The sequence below is a fragment of the Dipodomys merriami genome, unplaced genomic scaffold, assembly GCF_024711535.1.
Source record: "Dipodomys merriami isolate MVZ:Mamm:240054 unplaced genomic scaffold, mDipMer1.0.p SCAF_2, whole genome shotgun sequence".
NCBI classification, from domain to species: Eukaryota; Metazoa; Chordata; class Mammalia; order Rodentia; family Heteromyidae; genus Dipodomys; species Dipodomys merriami.
Window position 1 is genome coordinate 8920477 of NW_027203381.1, and position 26389 is coordinate 8946865.

Sequence of the window (26389 nt, forward strand, 5' to 3'; positions counted from 1 at the left end):
GGCTAATACTCTATTACTTGAGCGCCCCCCCCACACACACTCTTCTGTCTTTTTGGTGGTTAATTGGGGGTAAGAGTCTATAGACCTTCTTCCCCAGACTGCTTTCAAACCACTTAAACTGGCTTCAAACTGTGATTCTCAGATCTTAGCCTCCTAATTAGGAAGCTAGGATTATAGGTATGAGCCACCAGTGCCTAGTTTTTCAGCCTGGCTTTTTTTTTTTTTTTTTTTTGGGGGGGGGGGGGGTCCGGTCGTGGGGCCTGAACTCTGTCCCTCAGCTCTTCAGCTCAAGGCTAGCGCTCTACCACTGGAGCCACAGCGCCACTTCCGGCTTTTTTCTTTTTGCTTACGTGGTGCTGAGGAATCGAACCCAGGTCCTTATGCATGCAAGGCAAGTGCTCTACCACTGAGCCACCTTCCCAGCCCCCAGCCTGGCTTTTTACTGATTGTTCTGGAGATAGTCTTGCAGACTTTTTTGCCTAGGCTGATCTCAAACCCCATCTGTATCTCTGCTTTTGGAGTAGCTAGGGATTACAGGTGTGAGCTGTTTACACCCAGTAAGTAAAGAGTAATCTTAGAGATCTCTGTGTGGTAATGCACACAGCAGAGACCTGAGTTTTTGAGAAAGGCCCAGGCTGTCCTCAAACTTGTAATCCTACTGCCTCTGCCTTACAGAAGAGGATCAATGGGCCGAAAGCTAAGACATAAAAAAGTTAGAAAACACAGTGAATGCAGGCACTTACGGATCTTTACTTTGTTCCCTTTTCTATTTTGTAGATTGTTGAGCTACATGAATGTATTATTATTCAAAATAGGTTAACATTTAAAACAACTGGTGTATGTGTGTGTGCGTGCATGTGTGCGTGTGTGTGCGTACTCATGTGCCAGTCCTAGGGTTTGAACTCAGGGTCTGGTGCTATTCCTGAGCTTTTGTGCTCAAGACTAGTGCTCTACCACTTGAGATTCATTTCCACTTCTGGCTTTTTGGTGGTTAATTGGAAATAAAGAGTCTCACAGACTTTCCTGTGCTGGCTTAGACTCATGATCCTTAGATCTCAGTGTGCTGATTATCTAGGATTTCAGATGTGAGCCACTGTTGCTCAGTTTAAAATAATATATTATTGTTTTTACTATTACTATATATATCTTTCTTTTTTACTTATTTTTACTGGTTCTGGGGCTTGAATTCAGAGCCTGGGTGCTATCCCTGAGCCTCTCTGTACTGAAGGCTAGAGCTCTATCACTTGAGCCACAGTACCACTTCCAGCTTTTTCTGAGTAGTTTATTGGAGATAAGAGACTCACAGACTTTCCTTCCCAGGGTGGTTTTGAACCTTTATCCTCAGATCTCAGCCTCCTGACTAGCTAGGATTACAGGCATCTGGCTAAAATAATACATTAAAAAATCCTAAATAAGCTGGGTGGCGGTGGCTCACGCCTGTAATCCTTGCTACTCAGGAGGCTGAGATCTGAGGATAGCAGTTCAAAGCCAGCCTGGGCACCAAAGTCTGTGAGACTCTTATCTCCAATAAAACCCACTAGAAAACTGGAAGTGGCACTGTGGCTCAAGCGGTAGAGCACTCACCTTGAGCAGAAGAGTGCAGGGACAGTGCCCAGGCCCAGAGTTCAAGCCCCACGACTGACCAAAAAAAAAAAAAAAATCCTAAATAATAAATATATATTCAATATCTAAACCTTCTAACCAGGGCATAATACTTTCTGCTCCAACATAGAGTCGCTGTTTCATAAGGAAAAAGAGAACTTTAAATGTACCCCAAGTTTACTGAGCACTTAAAGGTAATGACTTCTTGGTAGGGTACTTTAATAATTCAAAGGGAAATTAATAGTTAATTTTTTAAGTTGAATTTGGCCACATTTCTAAATTACAGACACGAATGAGACAAGCTGTTGCATATAGCTTCTATTCAATCATACTCCATAAATATAAACACATATCAATCAGTAACAAAGTAAGATTTGGCTTATTCAAAATCCTAAAGTAATTATAAAACTTGAAAATTAAAGAGATAAAAGGAACCAGGTGCTAGTGGGCTCTTGCCTATAAACTTAGCTATTCAGAATGCTAGATCTAAGAATCACTGTTCAAAGCCAGCTTAGGCAGACAAGCCACAATATTCTTATCTCCAATTAACCAGCAAAAATCCAGAACTAGAAGTATGGCTCAAGTGCTATAACATTAGCCATAAGAAGTAAGGCCACAAGTTTAAAAACAGATGAAGAGAAAAGAACTAGAGCATGGGATATTACAAAGTTCCTGTTACAAATGATCTTAGAAGGTTATAAAGTTTAATAAACTGTGAAATATATATTTTCATATATATTAAGGAGAAAAAACTAAATTAGTGAATAGCACAGGACTTAGTACTATTGAAATACTATTCATACATTTTTACATATAATCCTACAATCTGGTGAGTGAGGAATTTTCTGGGTGGTAAATGAGAAAGCTACATACTCAGAGAGGCCACATATCTAAGGAACAAGGGACACAAAAGCCAAGTCCACTGCTGTCTCTGATCAAAGGCCCTGTGCTAATCCTTTGGAAATAGGAAGCTATGGTAAGAATGGCTGCAAATGCCTTCGGAGAAAAGGAGTTACAAAGATGTGAAACAAGAGGCCGCTGGTCCTGTGAGGGATGAGGTGTGCTTGACAGGAATCTCATCAGGAGATTGACCAATTAAGAATGTTCTCTGAAGACAAATGTAGTAGCTGTAAAGAAAATGAGCCAAGAGGGCCCTGCTGAGATGGAATCTGGGCAGGAGGTGAATCTAGTCATCAACCCAGACTCTTAACCATCCTTATAGTGATTAGCCTTTTCTTCTTGCTTTTCACACAAGGAATCACAGCACCACTAAAGCATGACAATATGTTGCTGGGACTGGATCCTTGTATAGACAGGATGGGATTTTTCATGTCATTTTTACTCCTATGAGCTGATCCAATGAGTTGGCTAGGTGAGTTTAATCAAAATGTGACCATTTTTCTTTCACAAATTATTCAATCTCTCTATACAATGCTGAGTTAAAAAATAGGCCCCATTTAAGAAATATATTCTGGTGATTTATATAACATCACAAGTGAGTGTACTAATATTACTGTAAGATTTAAATTTTAAAAATTATGATTCATGAGACCAGCTAATGCCTACGTTAGGAGCATACACAGACCAAATAAATATTCCCCAGAAGTTTGTGTGCTTCTATTCTCATTTTTTTCTGTCTTTTCTATCAACAGTAAAGACCAAAACCAAAACAAAACAAAATACCAAACAAACCCAGAAAAGTAATCAATGAACTAACAGAAAGGGTATATTACTTCAAATGAACCATGAGCCTAAAAATGAGCCTAAGAGACCTTAAAATAATAGTGGGCAAATGGACACTACAAAAAACTCTATTATAACAAAAATCTGAGTACCCCCCCCTAAAGCCCCACAAAAGAAAGCTACTGATGAAAAAGTCAACAATTCTGAGAGATGACACCTAGAAGAACATGTCCAGACAACCCTGAGGGTAGCCTACAGAGCTTCGGAGAAGAGATCCATGGCCTTGGGTCTCTGAGTAGGAATGGGTCAGAGAAGGAAACAAGCGGGTGACTACTGGCACGGAGGAAGGGAAGGAAATGTCTACTTCCATGGCTGACTTATAGTCCTTAAGTTTAACTTTATTAATTTCAGAATAGTTTGATTGGATTGCATACACATTAATGCAAGGTAAAATTATACCAGGATATGACACAATAGCTCAATACCTACTAATACCAGTAAGAATCAGGTTAAAGTAAGTATGCCTAGGGAATGGGTATTTGAAAGGAACTCACCTTTTACACCACCACCATGGGCATGCTGAGGAGTGGAGAGTCTAATACCATTTATTCTACTATTCAGTCTGTTGTCAGTTTTCTTTATTTTCTCCCTAAACCAAATGTAAACATTACCAACACTTTATAAGGTTTTCTGTCAAATACAGTAATTAAGTACTGTACATATTTTTATGGACATCTTAAATACAACATTCATGATTCAGTACATAGGTCTCAGAGTTCTTTGTCTCCCCCTTGTGGGAGGGGGATTGAACCAAGGGATAAGCCTTGAGGTACTAGCCTAAAAAAACCCCATTTCATATCTATCAACTGCATATGCTAATACTTCCAACTAGAAACCACTAAGCCCAGAATTAATACTATTAAGTCACTAATGAAAATCTATTTGTACTATATAAACTAGATAAACCCACAGTCAAATGCTATATGCAGTTTTTCCTTCTGAATTTCTATTACTAGAAACATTAAATTGAACCTACTTTTCTACTTGTGGCTTTCCTTTCTTCTTATTTACTGAAGACAAATTCCGTTTATCAGCAGAATGCTAGTAGAAATAAAAATACAAGTTAGACCAAAGTTAAACCATACTGCTATAAATATCTTTTGTTCTAATATCAAACACTAAGAAGAATATCTTTCCCCATCGTACATTATAACAAATCTCCATTTCTAGCCTATTTTTGAAGTCACTCACCAGAATCCCTAAAATTTACATATGTGGGACAATACTTATTAATAATCATGATTAAAATTCAAGTTTCTTTTAAGGTGGAGCTCTCTACTGTTTTCTGAATACAGCAGTACCTTTTTACAGTTTTGCTTTCTATAGTCAACTATGGTAAAAATATATATATATATATTCACAGAAACATATAGAAATAAACATTTCCGGGCTGGGAAGGTGGCTCAGTGGTAGAGCACTTGCCTTGCATACCAGAGGCCCTGGGTTCGATTCCTCAGCACCACATACGCAAAAAGAAAAAAGCCGGAAGTGGCGCTGTGGCTCAAGTGGTAGAGTGCTAGCCTTGAGCTGAAGGGCTGAGGGACAGCTCCCAGGCCCAGAGTTCAGGCCCCACGACCGGACCCCCCCCAAAAAAAAAAAAGCAAACAAAGAAATAAACATTTCCTAAGTTTTAAGTTGTTCCTTTGAATAGCATGATGAAATTTCACCACCACCTCGCTAGCACTCATGACAGTGGAATAGCCATATTCATGAACATTTATTTACTATATATTGTTATTATTCCAATTTATTTACTGTTAGTCTTTAAATCTTACTGTGCCTAACAACAAATTGACACTTCTCACAGGAGTGTAATGTATAGAAAAGACAACAACAGGCCAGGCACCGGAGGGCTCATGCCTATAATCCTACCTACTCAGGAGGCTGAGACCTGAAGATCGAAGTTCGAAGACAGCCTGGGCAGCAATGCCTGTGAGACTCTTATCTCCAATTAACCACCAGAAAACCAGAAGTGGCACTGTGGCTCAAGTGGCTAAAGAGCTCAAGGACAGCACTCAGGCCCAGAACTCAAGCCCATGACCAACCAAAAAAAAAAAAACAAAAAAAAAAAGGAAGAAAAAAACAACAACATGCACACTATATGGGATTCAGTAACATCCACATTTTCAGGCATCCACTTGATGTCTTTAGATAAGAACGTATCAGGACAACATCCAACATAGAGTGTATCAAGTGACTGGGTTTTGCTATAGGTGTGTCACTCTTCCTTTCTTCTTCTCAGATACACTAACTGAATGCTTACAGAAATCCTCATTTTAAAAAAAGAAAACAGGGGCTGGGGGTTTAGCCCAGTGGAAGGGCGCCCGCCTGGCGCGCCCTAGGCCCTGGGTTTGGTTCTCAGCCCTAGTTTAAAAAAAATAAAATAAAATAAAAAGAAAAAAAGAAAAAAAGAAAACAGAGGAAGCAGCAATTCTTTATATGGCACTAAAGAGCCCCAGCCCCATACCTGGTCAGCTAAGGTCACACAGTGCTCTGGGTGCTGGATGGCGGCACAGCTTTGTTTCCTCCAATCCACAATTCCATTCTGTTCGGAGTACTGCAGGGTAAGCCCATCCAATGGAGAACAGCTTGTACCAACACTGCTAACAAAAAAAGAAGTTTATGACAGTGTGAAAGATCTGCCTTCAATAATTAACCTGCTGTATCATTGAAATGAGGAAGCTATAGTAATTCTTCAGTTTGTCTTAGATTTAGTATTTGTCTTATTTGAATAGCATGTGATAGGCTTAAGGAAAAAATATTATGAGAAATAAATAGGCAAATATTTAATAGCTTTATTGGCTGGACACTAGTGGCACATGCCTATAATCCTAGGCGGAGACTGAGAGGATTGTGGTTCAAGGCCAGCCTGGGCAAAAAGATGTTTCAAGCAATAGCTAGGCACTGTAGTGCATGTCTGTCATAATAGGAAAGATTGAGACCCAGAACAGCCTGAGTAAAAAGAGAATACCTTGCCTCCCTCCCCCGCTACAAAAAAATTATGTGTAACTACCAAGGCTAAACAAGAGAAAAACACAAAAAATAGCAACCTAAAAGACCACAAGAAAGGAGACAAATGGACACACAGAATGGGCCAGACAAATAGAAAACAAATGGCAAACTATTGTCAAATATGTTTTAATTGCTTGGATGTGTACAAAGACATTTATGTTTTAGGAATCAGATACCTACTTCACAACAGGACTCTTCCCAGTATGCTTCTTGTGAATGATGGTGTGTTGTAACACATCTGGAGTAGGAGAAAAAGTCATTCAATTATCGTCCTACATGCCCCAGCTAATGTCTAAAAGGATAGTAAGGATAGTGCTACCAATACAAACAGTAGAGATGGATGGCTAGAGCACTTGTATACATTTCCTAACACAAAAGATATTTTAAAGAAGCAAGTTTTCAAAGACATACTGAGCTCCTAAATTGCCTTAAATATGCTTTCAAATTGTTTCACCTAATAGCATATTGACCCTGCTCAACATTAGGAAAATCTTGCTGGGTATGGTGGAATACACCTGTGATCACAGCTACTGGGGAGGCAGAGGTAGGAGGATGTGGTCTAAGCATGAGACTGTATCTCAGAAATTAACTAAAAGCAAACGGTCTGGGTGAGACGCAATCAGTAGAGTACCTGTCTAGCAAGTGGAAAGCTCTGATTTCAAGTTCCAGTTTGGCCACTAAAAGAAAAAAGTCATCTTGCCCACCCCCCTACCCCAAATAAAACAAACCTGTTGCATTTGCCTCCTGAAAGATTGGGATTACAGTTGTGGACCACCAGACCTAGGTGAAAGCTTCATCTGAACTACCCACATATATCTATGTATTCATAAATACATATATTGGTGTGCATGTTTAAATATACTACAAATGCTCCTTAACTACCACCAAGGATTAATATATCATGATTTATTTGTATTTACTAACATTTGAAGTATTCAGTCATTTTCCTGGTATTTGCTCTTACAAACAAGGTTGCCTTGAGTACCTCTCTCCACTTCTCCCTGAGCACAAGTGCAGCAAGTTTCACAGAAGTAAAATCACTGGGTAGCAGCATAAAATTCCAATGCCGGGCGCTGGTGGCTCACGCCTGTAATCCTAGCTACTCAGGAGGCTGAGATCTGAGGATCGCGGTTCAAAGCCAGCCCGGGCAGGAGAGACCTTGAGACTCCTATCTCCAATAAACCACCAGAAAACCGGAAGTGGCGCTGTAGCTAAAGTGGTAGAGCGCCTGCCTTGAGCTGAAGAGCTGAGGGACAGCGCCCAGGCCCAGAGTTCAAACCCCAGGACCGACAAAAAATTTAAAAAAAATAAAATAAAATAAAATTCTCTCCAACTTCACCGCATGTGCCATCCACAGTGCTTGAGTTCCCCTTGCTTCCTAGGCTTGATAAGGCCAATCTTATGAATGTAAAGTGATGTTTCACTGTTCTCATTGCATTTTCTCAAATTCTAATGAGAGTGCACTTGCCCATATATTTCCTATTTATGTCTTTTGCCTGTATTTCTGATTGGATGACTTCTCACTTTTTTTTTTTTTAAGAATCTTTCTTTAAGCTGCTCTTAGTCTTTTATATATAAATATCCTTTAAATACCTTCTCTTGGTCTGTGGATTGCTTTCTAATTATATGGTTTCTTTTGTCATACATAATCTCTTTAAGATCAGTAGACTGTATGGTCATATTCTGCCTTGTTAAAGAAAGCTTTCTCTCTCTCAGAATAACATTTACAAGTTTAGACTTAACATTTTACAAATAAGTTGCTATTCACTTGAAATTTTTATACACGATATAATCTCTATAACCGTAATCTGATCTGCTCCATCCCTGTAACAACATCCAACAGAATGTCTTATTCTAGTGAGATCTGCATTTACCTTCTTCTTGACTGGAAGCTTCTGAGCTGTCTTCTTTTAAGTGTTCCAATATTTTAGAAGTCTTCAGAGAGGATGGTAAGTTACCTGAAGAAGTAATTCTTACTATTAGCCCTATTACAGTGGGAGATAAACAAAATAAATAAATATACCATAGTGATTACCCCCTTCTCAAGGAAGAGGAGTGGAGGGTTAGCAATAAAGAGAACATGTTTACTAGTCAGGGCCTTCAAGACAGCTTGATGGTATGGAGTTGTGGAGCCTACAAGCATACAACATCTGTCAGCTCCAAGATGCTCCCTCATGAGATGAACTGAACAAGAAGGGTGCTCTCAAGCAATGAGGACTTCTAAAAATATTGTTTTAATTTTTTTCAAATCTCCCATTTGTTACTTTTTTGAGGGGTGGGGGTGGTTCTGGGATTGAATTTAGGACCTAACACTTGCTCAATCACTCCAGCCACACCCAGCACTTTTCTGTGGTAGTTAATATTCAAGGCAGGGCCTTGAGTTAGGCCTGGGATGACCTGGGCTTCAGTCCCCCTACTGTGCTTTCTCGTATCAGTGGAGATGACAGGTGGGCATCACTGCACACAGTCACTGAACTTTTATGCTTGGACTGGCCTCAAAACTCAATCCCTTCATCTCTACCTCCCGAGTTGCTGGGATTACAGGTGTGAGCCACTTCACTTAGCTTCTGTTACTTTTATAAAACACAACAATGCTGTCGCTATGATGGATGACTACAAAACTCGCAGTACTACTCTGAATTTATGTCTTTCTATTACAAAGCAGTGACTTAAGGAGCACATTTTGCTAGCAATCAAGTCTAGAATGGGACCTCAACTTATTTAGGAATTGAACACTGTTTTCTTAGATTTAGTTGTCGGGATATGTCGTACTGCTCTCTGTCCTAGAACCAACAGTAGCACTATCAAATTAAAATCAAATCCAAAACCCTGTGTGCACAAATGAACCTTGACAGCAATGTGTTCATCAGTGAAATCACTCAAGACATAATCATTGCTGGTAGTTTCCAATCTCAAGTTGTGTGTTTTCAACATATTGTAATTTCACACCTGAACACAAAATCAGCTATCCTTGGTAGCACTGCTTATGGGATGAAAACCTTACTTAGCTATCCAGAGTTGTCCCTTACTCATAGGCTCCCTCCTCACATGGCACACGCCTGTCCTGGCAGCCTATTTCCCTATGTCTATTAATTCTATGCCCTTTAGATTTGAACAGATACCACTGACAGATAATACTAAGAAGCAATTACACCTGGCTCAGGGAAAGCACTGATTCTTAGGTCTATATGGCTCTAGAGTAACCGTAACTTAACAAAACTTGTCATTTTTCAGACATAAATTCATCCATGGAGCTATGCATCTTATCTGAGTCAAGTAGTCACAAAGAGTTGTATTTTTATTTTTTATTTTTTTTTTTATTTATTTTTTTTTTTGTCGGTCGTGGGGCTTGAACTCTGGGCCTGGGCGCTGTCCCTCAGCTCTTCAGCTCAAGGCGAGCGCTCTACCACTTGAGCTACAGCGCCACTTAAAGAGTTGTATTTTTAATTCTGATTGCTAATTATTTTCAAACACACACACTCCATCTAACAAATTCAAAAACTTCCTAAGTTATCCTATATGTACAACATCCAACCATAGTGTTTTACTTTCTCAAGTGTGTGGAAATATGTATTTTATTTTCTCCTTAAGAAAAATAATGATATAAAATAATGATATAAAGTTAGCAGAAATTCTCAAAAAGACACCTAAGTGTTACTGGCAAAATATGTTTTAAAGGAAGGCTGAGGAGAATGTATATAAAACAACACAAGACAGACTGTGACAAATGCTGAAACTCAAGGGAAAACTGAACACAAAAAAATACTAACAAAAAAGTACACTGGGAAAGTTTTTGGGAAGATGTGATACTTCAGTAGAGTTGTGATTTCAGTGGGTGGTGATGAAAGATAAATGTTTAAATAAGAGGAAGAATGAACTGAGACACTGGGACAGGAAGTAGTAGGAAGCCCAGGGAAGAGCTGAGCCTCAAGTAGCTAAAGCCTGTAAGACCAGAAAGCAAGCTCAAAGACAGGCTTGACTTCCTTATCAAACTTTTAAAGTTTTTAACATGTTATTTGCAATCAAATTTGTCCCTGTGCTAGTCCTGGAGCATGACAGATTAAGAACTAGCATCTGAATTTAGAGTGGGAAGGTTGAGTGGCTCATGCCTGTAATCCTAGCTACTTTGGAGGCTGAGATCTGAGCATTGTAGCTCAAAATCAGCTGGGGTAAGAAAGTCCCTGAGATTCTTATCTCCAATTAACCACCAGAAAACCAGAAGTGGAGCTATGCTCAAAGTAGCAGAGAGCTAGTCTTGAACAAAAAAAGCTCAGAGACAGCACCCAGGTCCTTTTTGTCAGCCCCATGACTGACAAAAAACAAAACAAAAAAACAGGGATTTGCAGATAACTTGCTCATGTATGAAATAATGCACAAAGGATAAAAAGACATTCCCTTGTCCAGCATGGGTTGGCCTTTAAATAATTGGAAATGCACATGACTAGGTGACCCAGGAAGAAGGCAGGGTAGATCACACCAGCATCATCACATCTCCAACTCTGTACGCCAGCACTGCCAAGGAACTAAACTGAAGGACTAAGCATGACCTAGAGTATCAGAGATTCTTAGTCTGCCCTGTTACATGAGCTTTTATACATTGCTATCTTTAAACTTTCAGTACAGTCACACCTTGCTCTATCACAGTTCTCTTATTGCAGCTTCACTGTATTGAAGGTTTTTTGTAAAAAAGAAAAATGTAAATAGAGATCCCTCATCCCTCACCTACGATAGGTGAAAATTCATGAAGGAGTAGTGTTATATATAGTCGTCCCTCGCTATGTATACACAGTTCACTTATTACTACTTCACGATTTTCACCTATCACAGGGGTCTCTGGAATGTAACTCCAGCAATAGGTAAGGTATCACTGTATAAAATTCATTTAAATAATGACAAATGTATCTCAATATTTTGTATTTCCTATTTCTTAATATGTCATGAGGTCTTTTAATTGAAACTGGTTAACTTTTAATTATAAGATGACACAGCAAAAGATCACTAAGCAAAGGAAAAACTCCGAGACTTCCACAGGTGAACAGAGCATGCTTACTGAGATTGTGTAGAGAGTCTGACGACATGGACCGGAAAAAGCTGTGTACTTTCTGACTCTGTAGAAAAGCTTGGGATGATGTTGAAAATAGCTGCCTGCACATTAAAAAAAAACACACACACAAAAGCTTTTATTAATTTCATGTATATACACCCTCAAAATTGCAGTTTAGATTATAAAGAAGACTTAAGGGACTTTTTAATAAGTACAGAAAAAAGTGTTTTTCCTCCTAAAGAATATTTTATATGTACTTCCTATAGGAAGAAGCAAGTAAAATGCAACAGAACTCACTCATGATTATTTACTAAATAGATTTTTAATGGTAAGGTTCCAGTTCTGGCAAAGATCTAGTATTTCATTCTTTTGACCAATTGGTCCAATAATTGTAATGTCTTTTTTGAGTGTCTTCTTTGTCCATTCTCCAGCCCCACTAGGCTCTCCATTAATTCATCCTGAGGCTGCTGCATGTTTTGTTTTGTCCCTGTATTGGTTTTAGGACTTAACTATTCAGGAGGGAAGGTGGAAAGAGTACAAGAGCCAGCCATGATTCTTTTAAAATGGCAATCATTCAAAGACAGTAGTCACTGGAACTCCTCATGTGCGTATGTACTTAGTTTTAAATTACCCATCTAAACTGGAGAATACCTGGGAACATTATCAGAGTATTTTGGAAACAGAACCAAAAACAGGAAAGACCAGATTTATTTATCAGTTATTAATAAACTAGAAAGCTCTAGTAAGTGAAATGTGATCCTTAAGCAGGAAAAACAGACTGGCAGAATTTGAAGTCTAAAGTCACATATTCTAGCATAATTTAGGAATATCTGATAAAGAAATCAATAATGTGAGAAAGAACTATTTCACTGTTTGAAATATAAGTCAATTGAGGGTCCAACATCATATAGAACAACAAAATAAATTCTAAAGTGTTTAATACAATCTTTTAATTTTTTAAAAAGTAAACGGAGAATATACGTGGAGCAAACTCAAGTTACAAAGCAAAAGCCAAGTCTCTTTACTACTCTCTAGCCCCTTCTTTTCCATAGAGAAAAGCCATGTACTATTCTATGACATAAAATAAAGCCCTTTTGTTTTCTCTAGAGACTTCTTTGTAATCAAGTGTATATCAACGTTTACTTGTCTTTTCTAGTCAAAATATAGTACAGTAAATATTCTTCAACATTCATCTTAGCATGTAAGATGAGTAACTAAAAGTATTCCTATTCATACATGATCAGTATTTAACTTTTGTACTGCCAAATGGCTTTCTGTACAAGTTTTACCAATTTATGCTTACTATCAGAGGACCCACAGGTAGACATACGTGTACCCTAGAGAAGGTAAGGGAGTGCCCAATGCCTGCACTACAGTGAATCACCGTAGGCCTGTGGTCAGGGTTCAAGGAGCCAGATACTCTCACTTTAAACAAGAAACTGAGAAATGAAGCTGGTGATCCAGGTACTCCAAAATCTGGCCAGGTATTATAATGAAAGTGAGATACTGTTCTGAAATCACCACTACTGATATTTTCTAATTGTAGTAGATATATTGTATAGTACGACTTCACATCCTCAAATGAGCTTCACACTAAATCCAGTTTCTTTAAACAGAATCTCTCGGTCATCTGCTGGCCAGTACTGTGCACTCTTTAACAGATTCTCCACCATTCGGTTTAGTTTGACAACTGCTTGGTCTTCGGCTGCCAAATCATGAGCCAGAAATGACAACAATGTGTTAGGAAGTGGGCCCTGTGTTAAGATGTAAGTCATGCCTCTTCTATGTCAATTACCCTGGCATTGATATACTTTGCAGTTTAACATGACTATGATTATATGGGCTCACATCTCTCTATCTGTTGCAATCTCTGTTTTCTGGAAACCTGGCCACTCCATTAGGACAGTCATTCATGAGACTCATTTCAAATTTCCAAGTCCAGCTGCTGCCAGTGAAACTAATATCTTAGTGTGTGTGTACGCGCGCGTGTGCGCACACGCGCCAGTGCATGAGCATGCTTGTGTGCTAGTCCTGGGACTTGAACTCAGGGCCAGGACCCTGTCCCTGAGCCTTTTTTGCTCAAGGCTAGCACTCTATCACTTGAGTCACAGCTCCACTTCTAGCTTTTTTTAGTGGTTAATTGGACATACCAGTCTCACTTTCCTGCCCTGGCTTGCTTCAAGCCAAGATCCTCAGATTTCAGCCTCCTAAGTAACTAGGATTACAGGCATGAGACACCAATGCCGAGTAGGAGTTCATTTTTAAAGAAAGAAATAATTTCAAGTACTTTTCCCAAGGTACTTGTTTATTTACAGTGTATTTTATTATTTTACTTTATGCAGAATTTGTTTTATCTTTAGCATTCAAATTTGTTTTTTAATGTTTTCTAGGAAAAACCTTTCATATTTGTAATAAACCTTATGCTTCCTTATTTGCATTTATACTTTGGCTACCACTAAAAATCTGCTTTTTGAGACATGTTCTCATTATTATTACCCAGATTGGTCTTGAACATTCTAACCCCAATGACTCTTCTGCTCTAAATACTCCTAGGACACTTGTTTTCCAGACACTTTGGCTCAGATTCATCTAATTCACACTTCTAGTCCAGCTTAGATTGACTGTCCATCATTTATTTAAAACTAAACAGTCATTCTAAATTCCTCTGGCTTCTGTCCTATGGTCCTATGTAAGAAAGCCCCAACCTTCTTTCCTTATATTTGGACTGGAATTGTTAGAAAAAAATTTTAATGCATAAAACAGGTCAGATTGATACTGTATATACTGACTACAGTGAAAAAGCTACCCTTTGTCCAGCTTACTAGGCCTCTTTCATTGGCTGTTCTGCAGGTCCCCATACATGGCTTTAAGTCTTTTCTACTTTAAGCATTTGAACCTCCTTAATTCACCCATTTTTATGCAGATCTTTTACTTGAGAGAACATATAAGCCATTAGTCAAAACATCCTTCAAGTTCCCATCATCAAGGTCCCTGCGGGGAAAGGGACCTTGTCCATGAAACACCACTCTCACCTGTATCTTCCATCTCTTCCTCTCTCTACAGGTACATTGGGAGGCTCTGGGAGAAAGGCCTATGTGCCTATGGCATTGTATTTAGTTTTCCTCTTGCCTATACCCATCCTGTCCAATAGTTCAACAATCTAACGAGGACAAAGATGCTGACCTTAACTTGTATTGGGCTCCAGGAGAGCAAATGGTAGGAGCAGATGCTTGGGAAGGGTTGTTTCCCCTCACTTCCTATCCTGCAACCTATTTATTTAACAACTTAGAACATTTCCTGATAAGTATTTTATGGAGAAAACAGTAAGTTTTTACTCAATATTTTCACATTTTTAGAAGCAATAAAATTTTATTATGTTAGAGAACTGAATGATACAAATGAGAAAGCATGGTGCTTCTTACTGTGAGCACAATGGAAAAGATCCATTTCAAAAATTCTCCAGAGAAAGAATCTCTGGAGATTAAGCACCTGCAGCCAGCTGCCAGCTGCTGTGTTTGCATTAGGAAGGCTGTTACCTCAGTATGGGCTCCAGGTCAGGGTGTCGCCGCTCCTCCCTTTTTAAGGAACCCTGATTCAGGGCTCTTAAGATGGTTTTGTCAAAAGTCTCTGAAGACAATTCCTTTGGAAGCTAGAAAGAAAGACACAAATATCCCAAGTTACATTTCTCCTTACTATTATATATAAGATGCATAAAATGAAAATGAAATATAAAACAATAATATAGGCTATAAAGTAAAAGGTTTCCTTTTCATTTATCATACCAAAGCAGCTTTTTATCCCAACACTTCAACACAGAGGCCTGTCACCTAAGTAGTTTCCCCTAGGAAACATGGAATCTCCTTTAGGTCATATTGTGGAGCTTGCCGAAGTGCCAGCTTCTGGGGCACAAGTGTCTGGGGCATATGCTTTTGGGACACACTTGCATATAGCTCACGTCACTCACATTATATTCTGAGTTAGGCTGAAAATTTTGTACAGCACAGCTGGTATTATTTCAATTCTAAAATAGTATTCTGAAAGGTGTTATCTCTCCTCTATAATTACCATCTTTGAAACTCCAGTTTCAAATTGTAATCTCAGGCAACGTCACGGACTACCAATGCATTACATAATGGACTGAGAGGCATGAAAAGCCAGATGAAACTTTATCTTATTTACATCAACAATACTAATCAGAAGTTTTCTTCAATTCATTGAAGGTGCCCTGGAAGCTAGACATCATAAATAAAAAAAAGCATTGCTTGGCCAAAAAAAAATTAAAACTCAAATCTTGTCATTTTATTTAAATTATTTACTTTAAAAACTTGCTAGTAGGCTGCGTACTGGTGGCTCACGCCACTACTAGGGAGGCTGAGATCTGAGGATCACAGTGCAAAGCCAGCCCAGGCAAGAAAGTCCGTGAGACTCTTATCTCCAATTAACCAACAGAAAACTGGAAGTGGTAGAGTGCTCACCTTGAGCTGAAGAGCTGAGGGACAGCACTCAGACCCAGAGTTCAAGCCCCATGGTAGACAAAACAAACAAACAAAAATCTGCTAGTTGCAAAGTTAATTTTTCAAGTTTTTCAAAAATTCCAAGTTTAAATTTGACTTTTTGTACTAATTTCTGAATTAGTTACTTCCACTCAAATTGAAAGTAATTAAAATTAATTTCATTAAAGTAACCCAAAGGACCTAGGAATATAAAAATTTACATAAAGTGATTTACATAGTTTTAATTTCAACAATCCATAATTAATATCTTTTATACAGCATTCTGTGTAATTAAATGGAAAATCCAGCAAAGACAGGATAAAATATTACTAATTTTAAGATGCTCTATCAGTGTGTGGCTCATGACTTAATGCAGGAAGATTGAGAGCTCTGTGATATCCAAACATACACCAACTGTGGAAATCCTGTTCTCTAACCACTAACAGAGAGAAACAAGTTCTGGACTGACACATTTTTCAAACAGAGAACCTCTGATCCTACATCTTTATTATATCACCAATTTAATATACAATCTCTATTAAGCATTTGTACACAGACAAAGAAAATCATATTTGTGGAAAAGTCTATTTGAATTATCAAATCATTTGTTCTAGACAGTGAAGACAACAACTACATAAATTTTTACCAAGTCAATGAACTGCTTACATTACTAGGCAGAATGTGGGCATGAAATCATTGGTACTGCAGCTTGATTTATTTTTCAAGTGTTTTTTACCTGAAATTCCAGAGCCTATATCCATAAGTCCTAAAGAAAGGATATTAGCTAAGGGCTGGGAAGGTGGCTCAGTGGTACAGCGCTTGCCTTGCATGCATGAGGCCCTGGGTTCGATTCCTCAGCACCACATAAGCAAAAAGAAAAAAGCCAGAAGTGGCACTGTGGCTCAAGTGGTAGAGTGCTAGCCTTGAGCTGAAGAGCTGAGGGACAGCGCCCAGGCCCAGAGTTCAGGCCCCACGACCGGACCCAAGAAAAAGAAAGAATATTAGCTAAGAAGGAAACCACTCCCACTCCCTCCCCCTCCCCCAAAAAACAGCTCTAAATCCACAGCCTAATGCATAGTCACTTACAAACCCTCACTATAATTCATTCTGATACTTTTTTCATTTATCCAGTCAACAAATATTCAAACTTCTGCTCTGATCCCACATGTTGTTGTAGGTACTGTGGATATAGCAGCAAAGGAAGAGAGGAAAACCAAACCAGCACAGAGCTGATAATGTTGTGGTAAGAAGAAAAAAAACTGGGGAACAGACCATGATGAGGAAGACAGAAGCTACTATTTCCAGGGGAGAAAATAGAGAATTTGGTAATCCTGACCTCAAAAGCCCTGACCTCAAGTTCAGTTCAACAGCACCAACCTAAGTTAAAGGAAATTTAAATGTACAGGTTATCAAAAGGAAAGTTCTGCTTTTGAATTTTTGAAAATGGCATTAAAAAGGTAAAGATAACAGCGAGTTTGAAGGCTAAAAAGAGGCAATTCATTTTAAGAATATATGTTATATATTATTTATGTAACTAAGAGACATTTGTACTGTTTTAGAAAAATATTATAAACGAATGTTGGCTAAGGGGGGGAATTGCTAATTAGACATAATTGAGAAAATTCCTTATTTGGTGCTTTTTTTTTCTTAAGCATTCAGTGTTTAGAAAAATTGTCTGACAGAAAAAATAGTGTCAAGACAATACCTAAGCTTAAGGGAGGGAAACAAGTAAGGAGAAAGGAGAAAGGAGAAAGGAGCCAGGGTCTGAACTGGGGTGTGTTACGCTCCCCCATGTTCATGCAAACTGCATGAAACAACTTTGCTTTCACAAATGGCAATGTGGGAGTCCCCCCAAGACTGTTTTTCACTCTTTATCTCTGTACCTCATGTAACCCACCACCATTAGACCTGTGACATGGAAAAAAACGAGAGAAGAAATAAGAGCACATGGTTTCCTAAACCAAATGGTTTTGTTCATGATTTCCTGCCCATAAAATCTGATAGAACTTTAATATCAAGAGACAGATGAGTTAGACACAAGCAGAAAAGATTTAACAGGTAATGCAGGGGAGAAGTAGAGCAGCATCATCATGCCAGCCAGAAGCTCTGTCTCCAATGGGGCACTACCCTCATTGATGGTGCCTGGTCCACCATAAGTCTCTTCTGATCATTCCCACAACTAAGTCCAGGAAATGCCAGTGTTACCTTCCTCACCAAGCTTCTGGGACTGTTGGTCATGACCTCTGTAACTAGAAGCAAGCAGGCAGGTACTAACTTCAATAGGTGAAAGAGTCCTTGCTCTAAGACAGCTAAGTTTAAAATAAGCCACAGAAAAATAGAATTACTATGTCACCCCTGGGTGTTACTTAATTCAAAAAGACTAAAAAGAAATCCAGCTGACTTGAACTGTGTAAAAGAACCAGCCTCTACTGTGCTACTCAAAGCTCTGTGGATGGGCAAAAACAGTATTGATTTAGAATATACAGACAAACCAGATTGAATAGAATATACTTATGATGATAAGTAGACAACTTAAAAACCAGAACTGAGAGCTAGAAAGTTGGGGTGGTAGAGTGCCGGCCTAGCAACCACACGACCCCAAGTTCAAACGGTGGTCCTGACAAAAGCCAAAACCACACAAAAATACCACTGGCCTGGACACTTCAGGTGCTATGAGTGAAATAATTATACTTTCATTCAGAGGCTGGCAACTGAAAGAGGAGTGTTTCACATTTTTGGACTTATTAACATTAAACTTTAAAATATTGGCTTACTAAGAAAAAGTAATTTATTGGTCAGTTTCCTTTTAATATTGATTTCTACCCATATGCTTGTCAATAAAATCTAATTTTTTTTAAGGCAAGGGTTTTAACAAAGTGTATTTAGATACCTTTTACCTCTGCAAACCTGAGTAGGATGTTTCTAACAGCTTATTCCCAGTGGTTTTAAGATTCTGTAATATGGGGGAGAAGGAGCTGGAACTCAAATGAGAAAGAACAGAGTAAGATTCAAGGGAAGGCCAGACAGGGAGCACGGGACAAGTCTTATCTCATTTTTACAGATATACCTGGGGAAGTACCCTCACAGGCAGCCACCAACAGTGCACATCTTTGTAGCAACGAGAAAGCAGTAACAACAACAAAAGATGCTCCGCATTTCCTTATGATGCTAACAAAAGCTAATTTAGGTTTTAATAACATTGTGTGCTCTACAACTTAAAGAGTCTGAAGCCAAATTTTACCTGTATTTTCATTTTCTTAATTTTTTTCTTAACACTGAGTTTTTAGATTGTTTATATTATGGAAAAATCATTTTAATAAAAAAAATCTGTAATTTTACCTTCAGTAGAAATTCTTGTAGTTCTTGATGGGTTTTTGTTACTGTTGTGACTGAAAGATCAGACCAATTTACCTGATTTAAAAAAAACACATATTGCATGGTTATTGCTAGACAGGAACAGGCTTAAAAAAATAAAAGCCATGTGTAAGACAAAAACTTAAATTTTATTTAGAGTAACAATTATAAAGTTTACCTAACATTGTTATTTCTTCAGTTGTTTAATTGTACAGTAACAGTTTACTCAAAAAGTTTTCTAATGAATCCCTTTAAACTGCACATATTTTTAAAAAGCATTCCTATACTGTGACTACATTTTATTTTTTCAGAAAATAATTTTTTTAAGTCTTACTTTTTTGCTTGGTAATAGTATGACTCTAAAATGACAGTGTGGATCCAAGCCTCCAAAGATAAAGGTGTAAGCTCTTGAAACTTGTTAAATAGTATTCCTTTCATTAGGGAAAAAAACAGTACTGAGATTTGAACTCAGGGCCTGGATCTTGCTAAACAACTATTCTACCATTTAACCCATGCCCCATTAGCCCTTTTTTCCCCTTTGTTATTATTCAAGTAGGGTCTTGTTTTGGCATGGGCCATGCCACATTGTGATCCTTCTATTTATGCTTCCCTGGGATAACAAGCATGTGCCACCATGGCCAGTCTTTTTGCTTGGTCTGGCCTTCAACTACATTCCTCCTGATCTCAATGCCCAAAGTAACCTCCAAGTACAGGTGTAAACCACCATACCTGGCTAAATATAAATTCTTAGAAAAAATAGTGAGAATGTACTTCTCCTAAAAGAGGGTCTTACCATTTTATATATTTTTGGTTTCTTTAGAAATTTCATCTTTAAAATCTTAGCAAGATGCTTGGTGCAAGTATTACTTCTATATTGAGGTAGAAAAAACTATACTCGAAAAATGGTTAACTGATTTTAGTGTGACTCTAATAAGCAGAAGAGCCAGAACTGGAACCTACACTGTGCTGCTCTACCTCCTGGACTTGGTTATGGACCATTAATAACATTTACTATGGACTTATATGAGCTATGTTAATATATCTAGGCCGTACCAACTATTCATACTGTAATCATATGCTTAAAAACACATAGGAAATTTTATCCAGCAACGCTCTTTTGATTGTCTGGCACATTTCTCAAATAACTTTTAAATGCTCAAATGTTCATGGAGTAGGCACTGTTCTCCTGTGTCAGGAAATACAGGAATGGACAAGAAAGACAACTGTTACTTCCATTGTCCTAGTGCAGTCTAATGCCAGAGACAGGTAAAACCAAACCATCAGGAATTAGTGCTTTATAGGTAGCAAGTATGGAACAGAACATGTATAACCACCGTGTCAAAAAGGGACTAGGAGGAAGCAGCATTTGTGCTCAACACTAACTGTGCTGTGCTCTAGGGCACAGGGTCAGTAAAGTCTTAAGGAACAAGCTTTGAACAACAGCAGCCAAAGGAATGGCAAGCAAGCCTGAGCATTGAGGGCAAAGAGCAAAACATGCTTACAAGTGAGACATGGAGATTAGGAGTGGAAAAACTAAAGATATTTCTACTTCTGAATAGAAGCCAGAGTTTTGATATTCATTCAATGTATGTACTGAGCAGGTGACACGGATGGGAAGGCAGACTGAAGATGCCTGCTTTGACAAGAAGATTTTGAAGGATTTTGAAAGATGACAAGGAGAGACCTTAGGAGGAGGAAACATTCTGTCAAGAGGTCCAGAAATGACTCCAGAAAAGAGGTATAGCTAAAATCTGGTGAAGCAGTAGAGAAATGTGGTCTTATTCCACATGACTTCAAGGTATGTATAGTACAATCTCAAGAAAAAGGGCTTGTCAATAATATGCTAAGAAAACAAAGTGTAAAATACACATCAGGATCTGAAGCCTGCAAAAACTTCATTTTTATATTTCTTACATTTCAGGTAATAGATATATTAGATCAAATAAAATATCAAAATGGGGGGGGGGAGAGAAGGAGAGAGGGAAAAGGTTTATCAGTGAAACTCAAGAAGAGAAGGGTCAAAAAGACGTGAGCAAGGAATGCACATCATGGTCAGCAGGTAAAAAGGAGACCGGAAGAGTCTTTCCCCGGTCATAACAGAAGCAGAGCTGGGCTCTTGGTTAATCAGGCAGCAGCAAGAGAGAGCAATTCCAGATCAGAAGATGAGGCCACAAAGCAGGGACTAAAAACAGCACAGAAAAGAGAGAGAGAAAAAACAAAAAAACAAAATGGCACAGAGAAATAGAGGAAGAAGAATGTCAGCAAGAACAATGCCAGAAAGACAAAGCCTATGATCAAATATTACAGTAAGTTGACAAGTATGAAAATACTTGCTTTTACTTTTTAAAGATATGTGCTTCATCTTAATTATTTTTCTATATCTAGGGCTCTTATTTCTCCTCTAATAAAATTGCTATAGTAATTTTAATGTGATAGGACTTCTTTTTAAAAAACTTGGCAAACTATGGTGCCATTCTTCAAACAGTACATTTCCTTCAGAATTACAAACATGTTGCATACATACAGACACAGGAAAACATACATGTATATATATATACACACATATGCCTTTTATGTATATATATATGAGTGTGTGAATATGCATATGTTAATTCCTCCTTTAAATTCTCAAACTTGCCATAAGTTTCTTCAAAGATCAAAATCACTTAACATAGCAGGTGAGAGACCTTTTGTGGATGAGAATAGCTTACTTTGAATGTGTACTCCCAATATTTGTCAGCCCTTTTTCTCTGCACTCCTTTCAACATTATCTTCTCAATGTGTACAGCTGAAAGACAAAACATACATGCTGACTTGCACTATAGAGATTAGACACACACTTTGGTTATATAAGCTAATCCTATAATTTGACAAATGCTTAGGAATTAAGCTATTTCACTATTGGCCTTAAATGATAAAATAAAGCAAACTGAATTTAATATAGCAATATGACACTCACCCAAAAAGCTGCTTTTTCTATATGCAATGTACATGCTGAATGCCCAAGTATTATCAAGCACTTTACTAACACCAAACATAAACCATAGGACAAATAATAAAACATATGTGCTCTGAAGATAGTTTTCTAGAATATGACTTGACAGCTGTTTCTTTTCTACAAAAACAGTACTTTAGGCTAACTAAATGTAATTCCATTATTTATACATAGTGGATATAGGCAATAATATCTAGTTGTATATACTTTAAAAATTCAAGTATTATAGTAAGTTGACAAAAATTCCAATTAATAGATGAATTTTTCTCAAATGTGACCCTTAACATACAACAGTAAATTATAAAACAAACTGAACATTGTAATCAGGTATGAAGGTTTATTGTAAAAGAATTTTCCATAGATAAAAGAGTAGATACAAGTATCACCAAGTTAAAAACTAATTACTCTGAATTCAACTACATATTCATAAAGTAAGCAAATGTACAAATTCCCTACTCACTTTACATTCAAGTATCACCAGAATAATTTTTTTTTTCCTGTGCCATCTCTGGGGATTAAACTCCGAGCCTGGTTGCTGTCCCTCAGCTTCTGGGCTCAGGGTCACATAACTCCACTTCTGGCTTTTTGGTGGTTAACTGCAGATAAACAGACTTTCCTGCCTGGGCTAGCTTTGAGCCTCTGCTCTCAGCTAGGGTTACAGGCCCAAACCACCCACCAGTGGCCAGCATGGAAACAACAAAAATTTTTAAAGCCAGTGTGAAAACAGCTAGTCTATCAATTACACTGTAAGGACTTAAGAAAAACAGACTGTTGATCGGGTTTGAAGAGAAGGATGAGGACCTGTTCTACAGCCAGGGAAGTGGCCCTGCAGGCTGACAGCAGTGAACACTTTATCCAAGCAGCAGAGAGGTTAGGAAAGTAACCAACAGAATGGTAAGTCATGGCTAGATTTAGGGAGCAGACAATGAGAAAGAAAATGTCAAGATTCATTTGGCTTTAGAAGGAGTTAAAACAGATTTAAAAAACAACAACAGTAATAAACGGTAAAATTAACAGTGACAAAAAAGCACGGAGAAGAAAGATTGTTACATAACATGGAAGGTAGCAGTGAAAAAGCATGAAGGAAAACAGGAGTGTCAAAGGAATAAAACACCAGTCTTTGTGCCAAAAAGTATTTGGTGGCCTGTTTTATGGCCATTTATTTCTTTTGTCAGCCAGAAATGGAAGCAAATGGAAGAAAATCTCAAAAGTCAAATGAAAAGCCTGTCACCTCATAGGCCAAAGTGGGGATGGAAAGGTCAGCTCAGTCTAAAAATTGTTACAGTAAATGAAATAAAGAGTGATGCTATTAAATAAAAACTTACCTAATTTATTGTGTTCAGAAATTAAGCAAGTCACCTTTGCAAATCAGTGGCCAGGGTTTTTTTGTAGGGGGTGGGAGGGATATATTTCAGTTTAGCTTAGCAGAAAAGGCCATGATGACATTACAGGACATGGAAGCAGGGCTGGCTACAGCTTCAGCCTGGACTTCCAATGAGAATGTGCTGCTATCTCCCACACTATTAGGAGAACACAGGAAGGAGAACCTTCCCGTCTCCTAAATTAAAGCTAAACTGCATGTCTTACACACTCGGCAAAAAGTTATGAATGTTAAGAAAAAATATTTATAGTACTAAGTTAAAGTTAACCTTAGCATTTTTATTTAGTCCTTATGCTTTCTAGAATATTTTTATTTGTAAAACAAAAGACGCTTTAATCTAAAACCAAACTCTGTTTTAAATTACTTGTTTGACAAGCACTGTGAAGTATCTATGATTAAAGTAGCATAGCTGTTGTGACAGGAGTGGAAGAAATGATAACCTTTTTTCTCAATAAACATTCAGACCGGTTTTTCCTCTAAGGAGAAATATATAACACAAGAATGATTATTATAGGGACTAAATGAAGACATACTGATGTAATTCTAAATTATTCTAACAGAATATATCTTTTCTCCTACAGCCTGTATTTTCTGTTTCTGCTTTTCTTTCAGTACCAGCTAATGGACTCCCCAAATGCAAAGGGAGAGAAAGTTCCAAGCTCATGTCTTTTTAGATGGCAAAGTTCTTTCATTCCTCAACCCCAACCCTATTAAGAAATGCATTATTTAATTTGTGGAGGGGAAGGGGAAAAACAAATTGTTTAAATAGGGATACAGGTGGACCCATTGCAACAATGAGATGTACAAGTCGTTATGTCAAAAACGAACTTTACAACTTTGGTGGGGGGGGCGTGGCTGGGGGGGCAGGGGGAGGATGGGATGGGAAGGGGAAACAAAGGAGGAGGCTACAATGCTTGATAAAAAATGTACTCATTATCTTGCCCATGTAATTGTAACCCCTCTGTACAGTATTTTCACAATTAAAAAAAAGAAATGCATTATTGCAGGAAAAATGGATTAGCCAGCTATTTATTGATTCACTCTCCTACAGCAGACTTTGAAAAGATTTATTTTTCCAGTAGTTACTGAGCACATTTTATAGATAAAACATTATTTTAAATACATTGGAAATATGATAAAGTCTTCATCCTCTGGAAACACATGACCAGGTTTAAGATAGAGAAGCAAAAAGACAACTGTCTCTGAGATCGGACAGATGCATCTGTGCTGAGACAGGGCCAGAGTACAGACAATACCTAGAGCACTGGCTGTGCAGCAGAATCTAGAACCAGTGATTTTCTCTAAGAAGTGTAAGCAGTACCCTGCTTTAAGTTCACATTAAATGTTAACATACCTTCTTGCTGAGCTCTGTGAGGGGCCACAGTCAGTCCATTCTGAGGTACTGGGGCTTGTTCTATGAAACCTGTCTCACTTCTTTGCATGAAATCATCATGAACGAAGGCATTCTAGGGGATAAAGAAGGGCCTGCATTAATCCACACCACGAGACAATAAATCCCACAAATATAAACCACAGTGGTTATAATAATGATCCTAATAGCAATGTTTAGGGACCAAATAAGTGTCACAACCACAAGTAAAAGACTAGCTAATGTTTATTTGCATTCAACAGTAATATTTTAGCTATTTTTTTAACCATACGGTTGTCTTAGAACACTCAAAAAAAGCATGTTGCTATTCAGAGTTGCTAGTGAGGTCAATTCTAAAGAATAGTGCACCAAAATTAAAGGGACATATAATAAATGGTACACTACACTTCATTCTAATCCCCCCAAATAAGGATATTTATACTTTTTTTTTTTTTTTTTTTGTCAGTCTTGGGGCTTGAACTCTGGGCCTGGGCGCTATTCCTCAGCTCTTCAGCTCAAGGCTAGCTCTAACACTTGAGCTACAGTGCCACTTCTGATTTTCTGGTGGTTTATTGGAGATAAGAGTTTCACGGACTTTCCTGCCCAGGCTGGCTTTGAACTGCGATTCTCAGATCTCAGACTCCTGAGTAGCTAGGATTACAGGTGTGAGCCACTAGTACCCGGCTGGATATTTACACTCTTATCTTATTGCATAAATATCATTCATTCCTTTGGTTTGGAGACAGCCTAAAAGGATTACTTGTTAGGAAAATCTCTCTAAACTACATGATGTTTGAGCAGTGAGTTTATTATTAAAGGCAAGACATTTAACAACTGGGTATTCTAATTTTGACTGGATTTGACTAAACTTTAATTAACTTTACAAATTTATGCTTTGAGGATCAGATCATGCATGTCTTAGAATTTTCAAGAATTAAAGAATGAAAGCAGTGTAATGTTATATGTTGTTATTATCAAACTGGTTAAGCTGAAAACGAAAACAGTCCTGTATCACACCTCACCCCTTATCCTTACCCTTTCTGCTCAGAACTTCAATATATTACTCATATCAAAATCAGCTCAACTTTCAAGAACCAACTGCAATTTTACAAAACTACAGTTAATAACATATACCCATTTTTAAATTGTGTAAATGACACAAAGGACCTTAAACTTCCCAAAGACATCGGTCCACTTAAGATATTTTGTTCTCCTGTCCAATCTTGCATACTGGTTGGATGATGAACAGTACTGAAAGCCTGATCACAAGACTACTTGTGGAAATAAACTACCACACTGGATATTCATGGGAGCTCAGCTTCAGCCTTATAATCTTCTAGAAACTCAAGAAATAAAGATTGTCTACAAAGAATCATTTAATGAGTACCCAGACCTT

The 26389-nt window shown here is 38.0% G+C and overlaps 1 protein-coding gene and 1 pseudogene across 7 annotated transcripts in view; both read right to left on the reverse strand.

Annotated features, from left to right (window-relative positions):
- The window catches only part of Zcchc2 (zinc finger CCHC-type containing 2), a 60481-nt gene that overhangs the window by 20432 nt on the left and 13660 nt on the right, over positions 1–26389 (reverse strand). For 4 of the 7 annotated variants that reach the window (XR_011373462.1, XR_011373461.1, XM_070028999.1 and 1 more), the window contains exons 2-11: positions 24979–25090; positions 21960–22036; positions 19234–19305; positions 14938–15050; positions 11408–11502; positions 8232–8315; positions 6538–6595; positions 5813–5948; positions 4322–4386; positions 3840–3934 (exon numbers count right to left, since the gene is read on the reverse strand). Coding sequence is in view for 4 of the 7 variants with exons in the window: in XM_070028999.1 (XP_069885100.1) it covers positions 3840–3934; positions 4322–4386; positions 5813–5948; positions 6538–6595; positions 8232–8315; positions 11408–11502; positions 14938–15050; positions 19234–19305; positions 21960–22036; positions 24979–25090 (907 nt within the window). In the remaining 3 variants the exon portion in view is untranslated. The remainder of the gene's footprint in view (positions 1–3839; positions 3935–4321; positions 4387–5812; positions 5949–6537; positions 6596–8231; positions 8316–11407; positions 11503–14937; positions 15051–19233; positions 19306–21959; positions 22037–24978; positions 25091–26389) is intronic. The other 3 variants (XR_011373463.1, XM_070028996.1, XM_070028998.1) reach the window with 1 other exon arrangement.
- LOC138831916 (tyrosine-protein phosphatase non-receptor type 2 pseudogene) lies at positions 12687–14259 on the reverse strand (annotated as a pseudogene).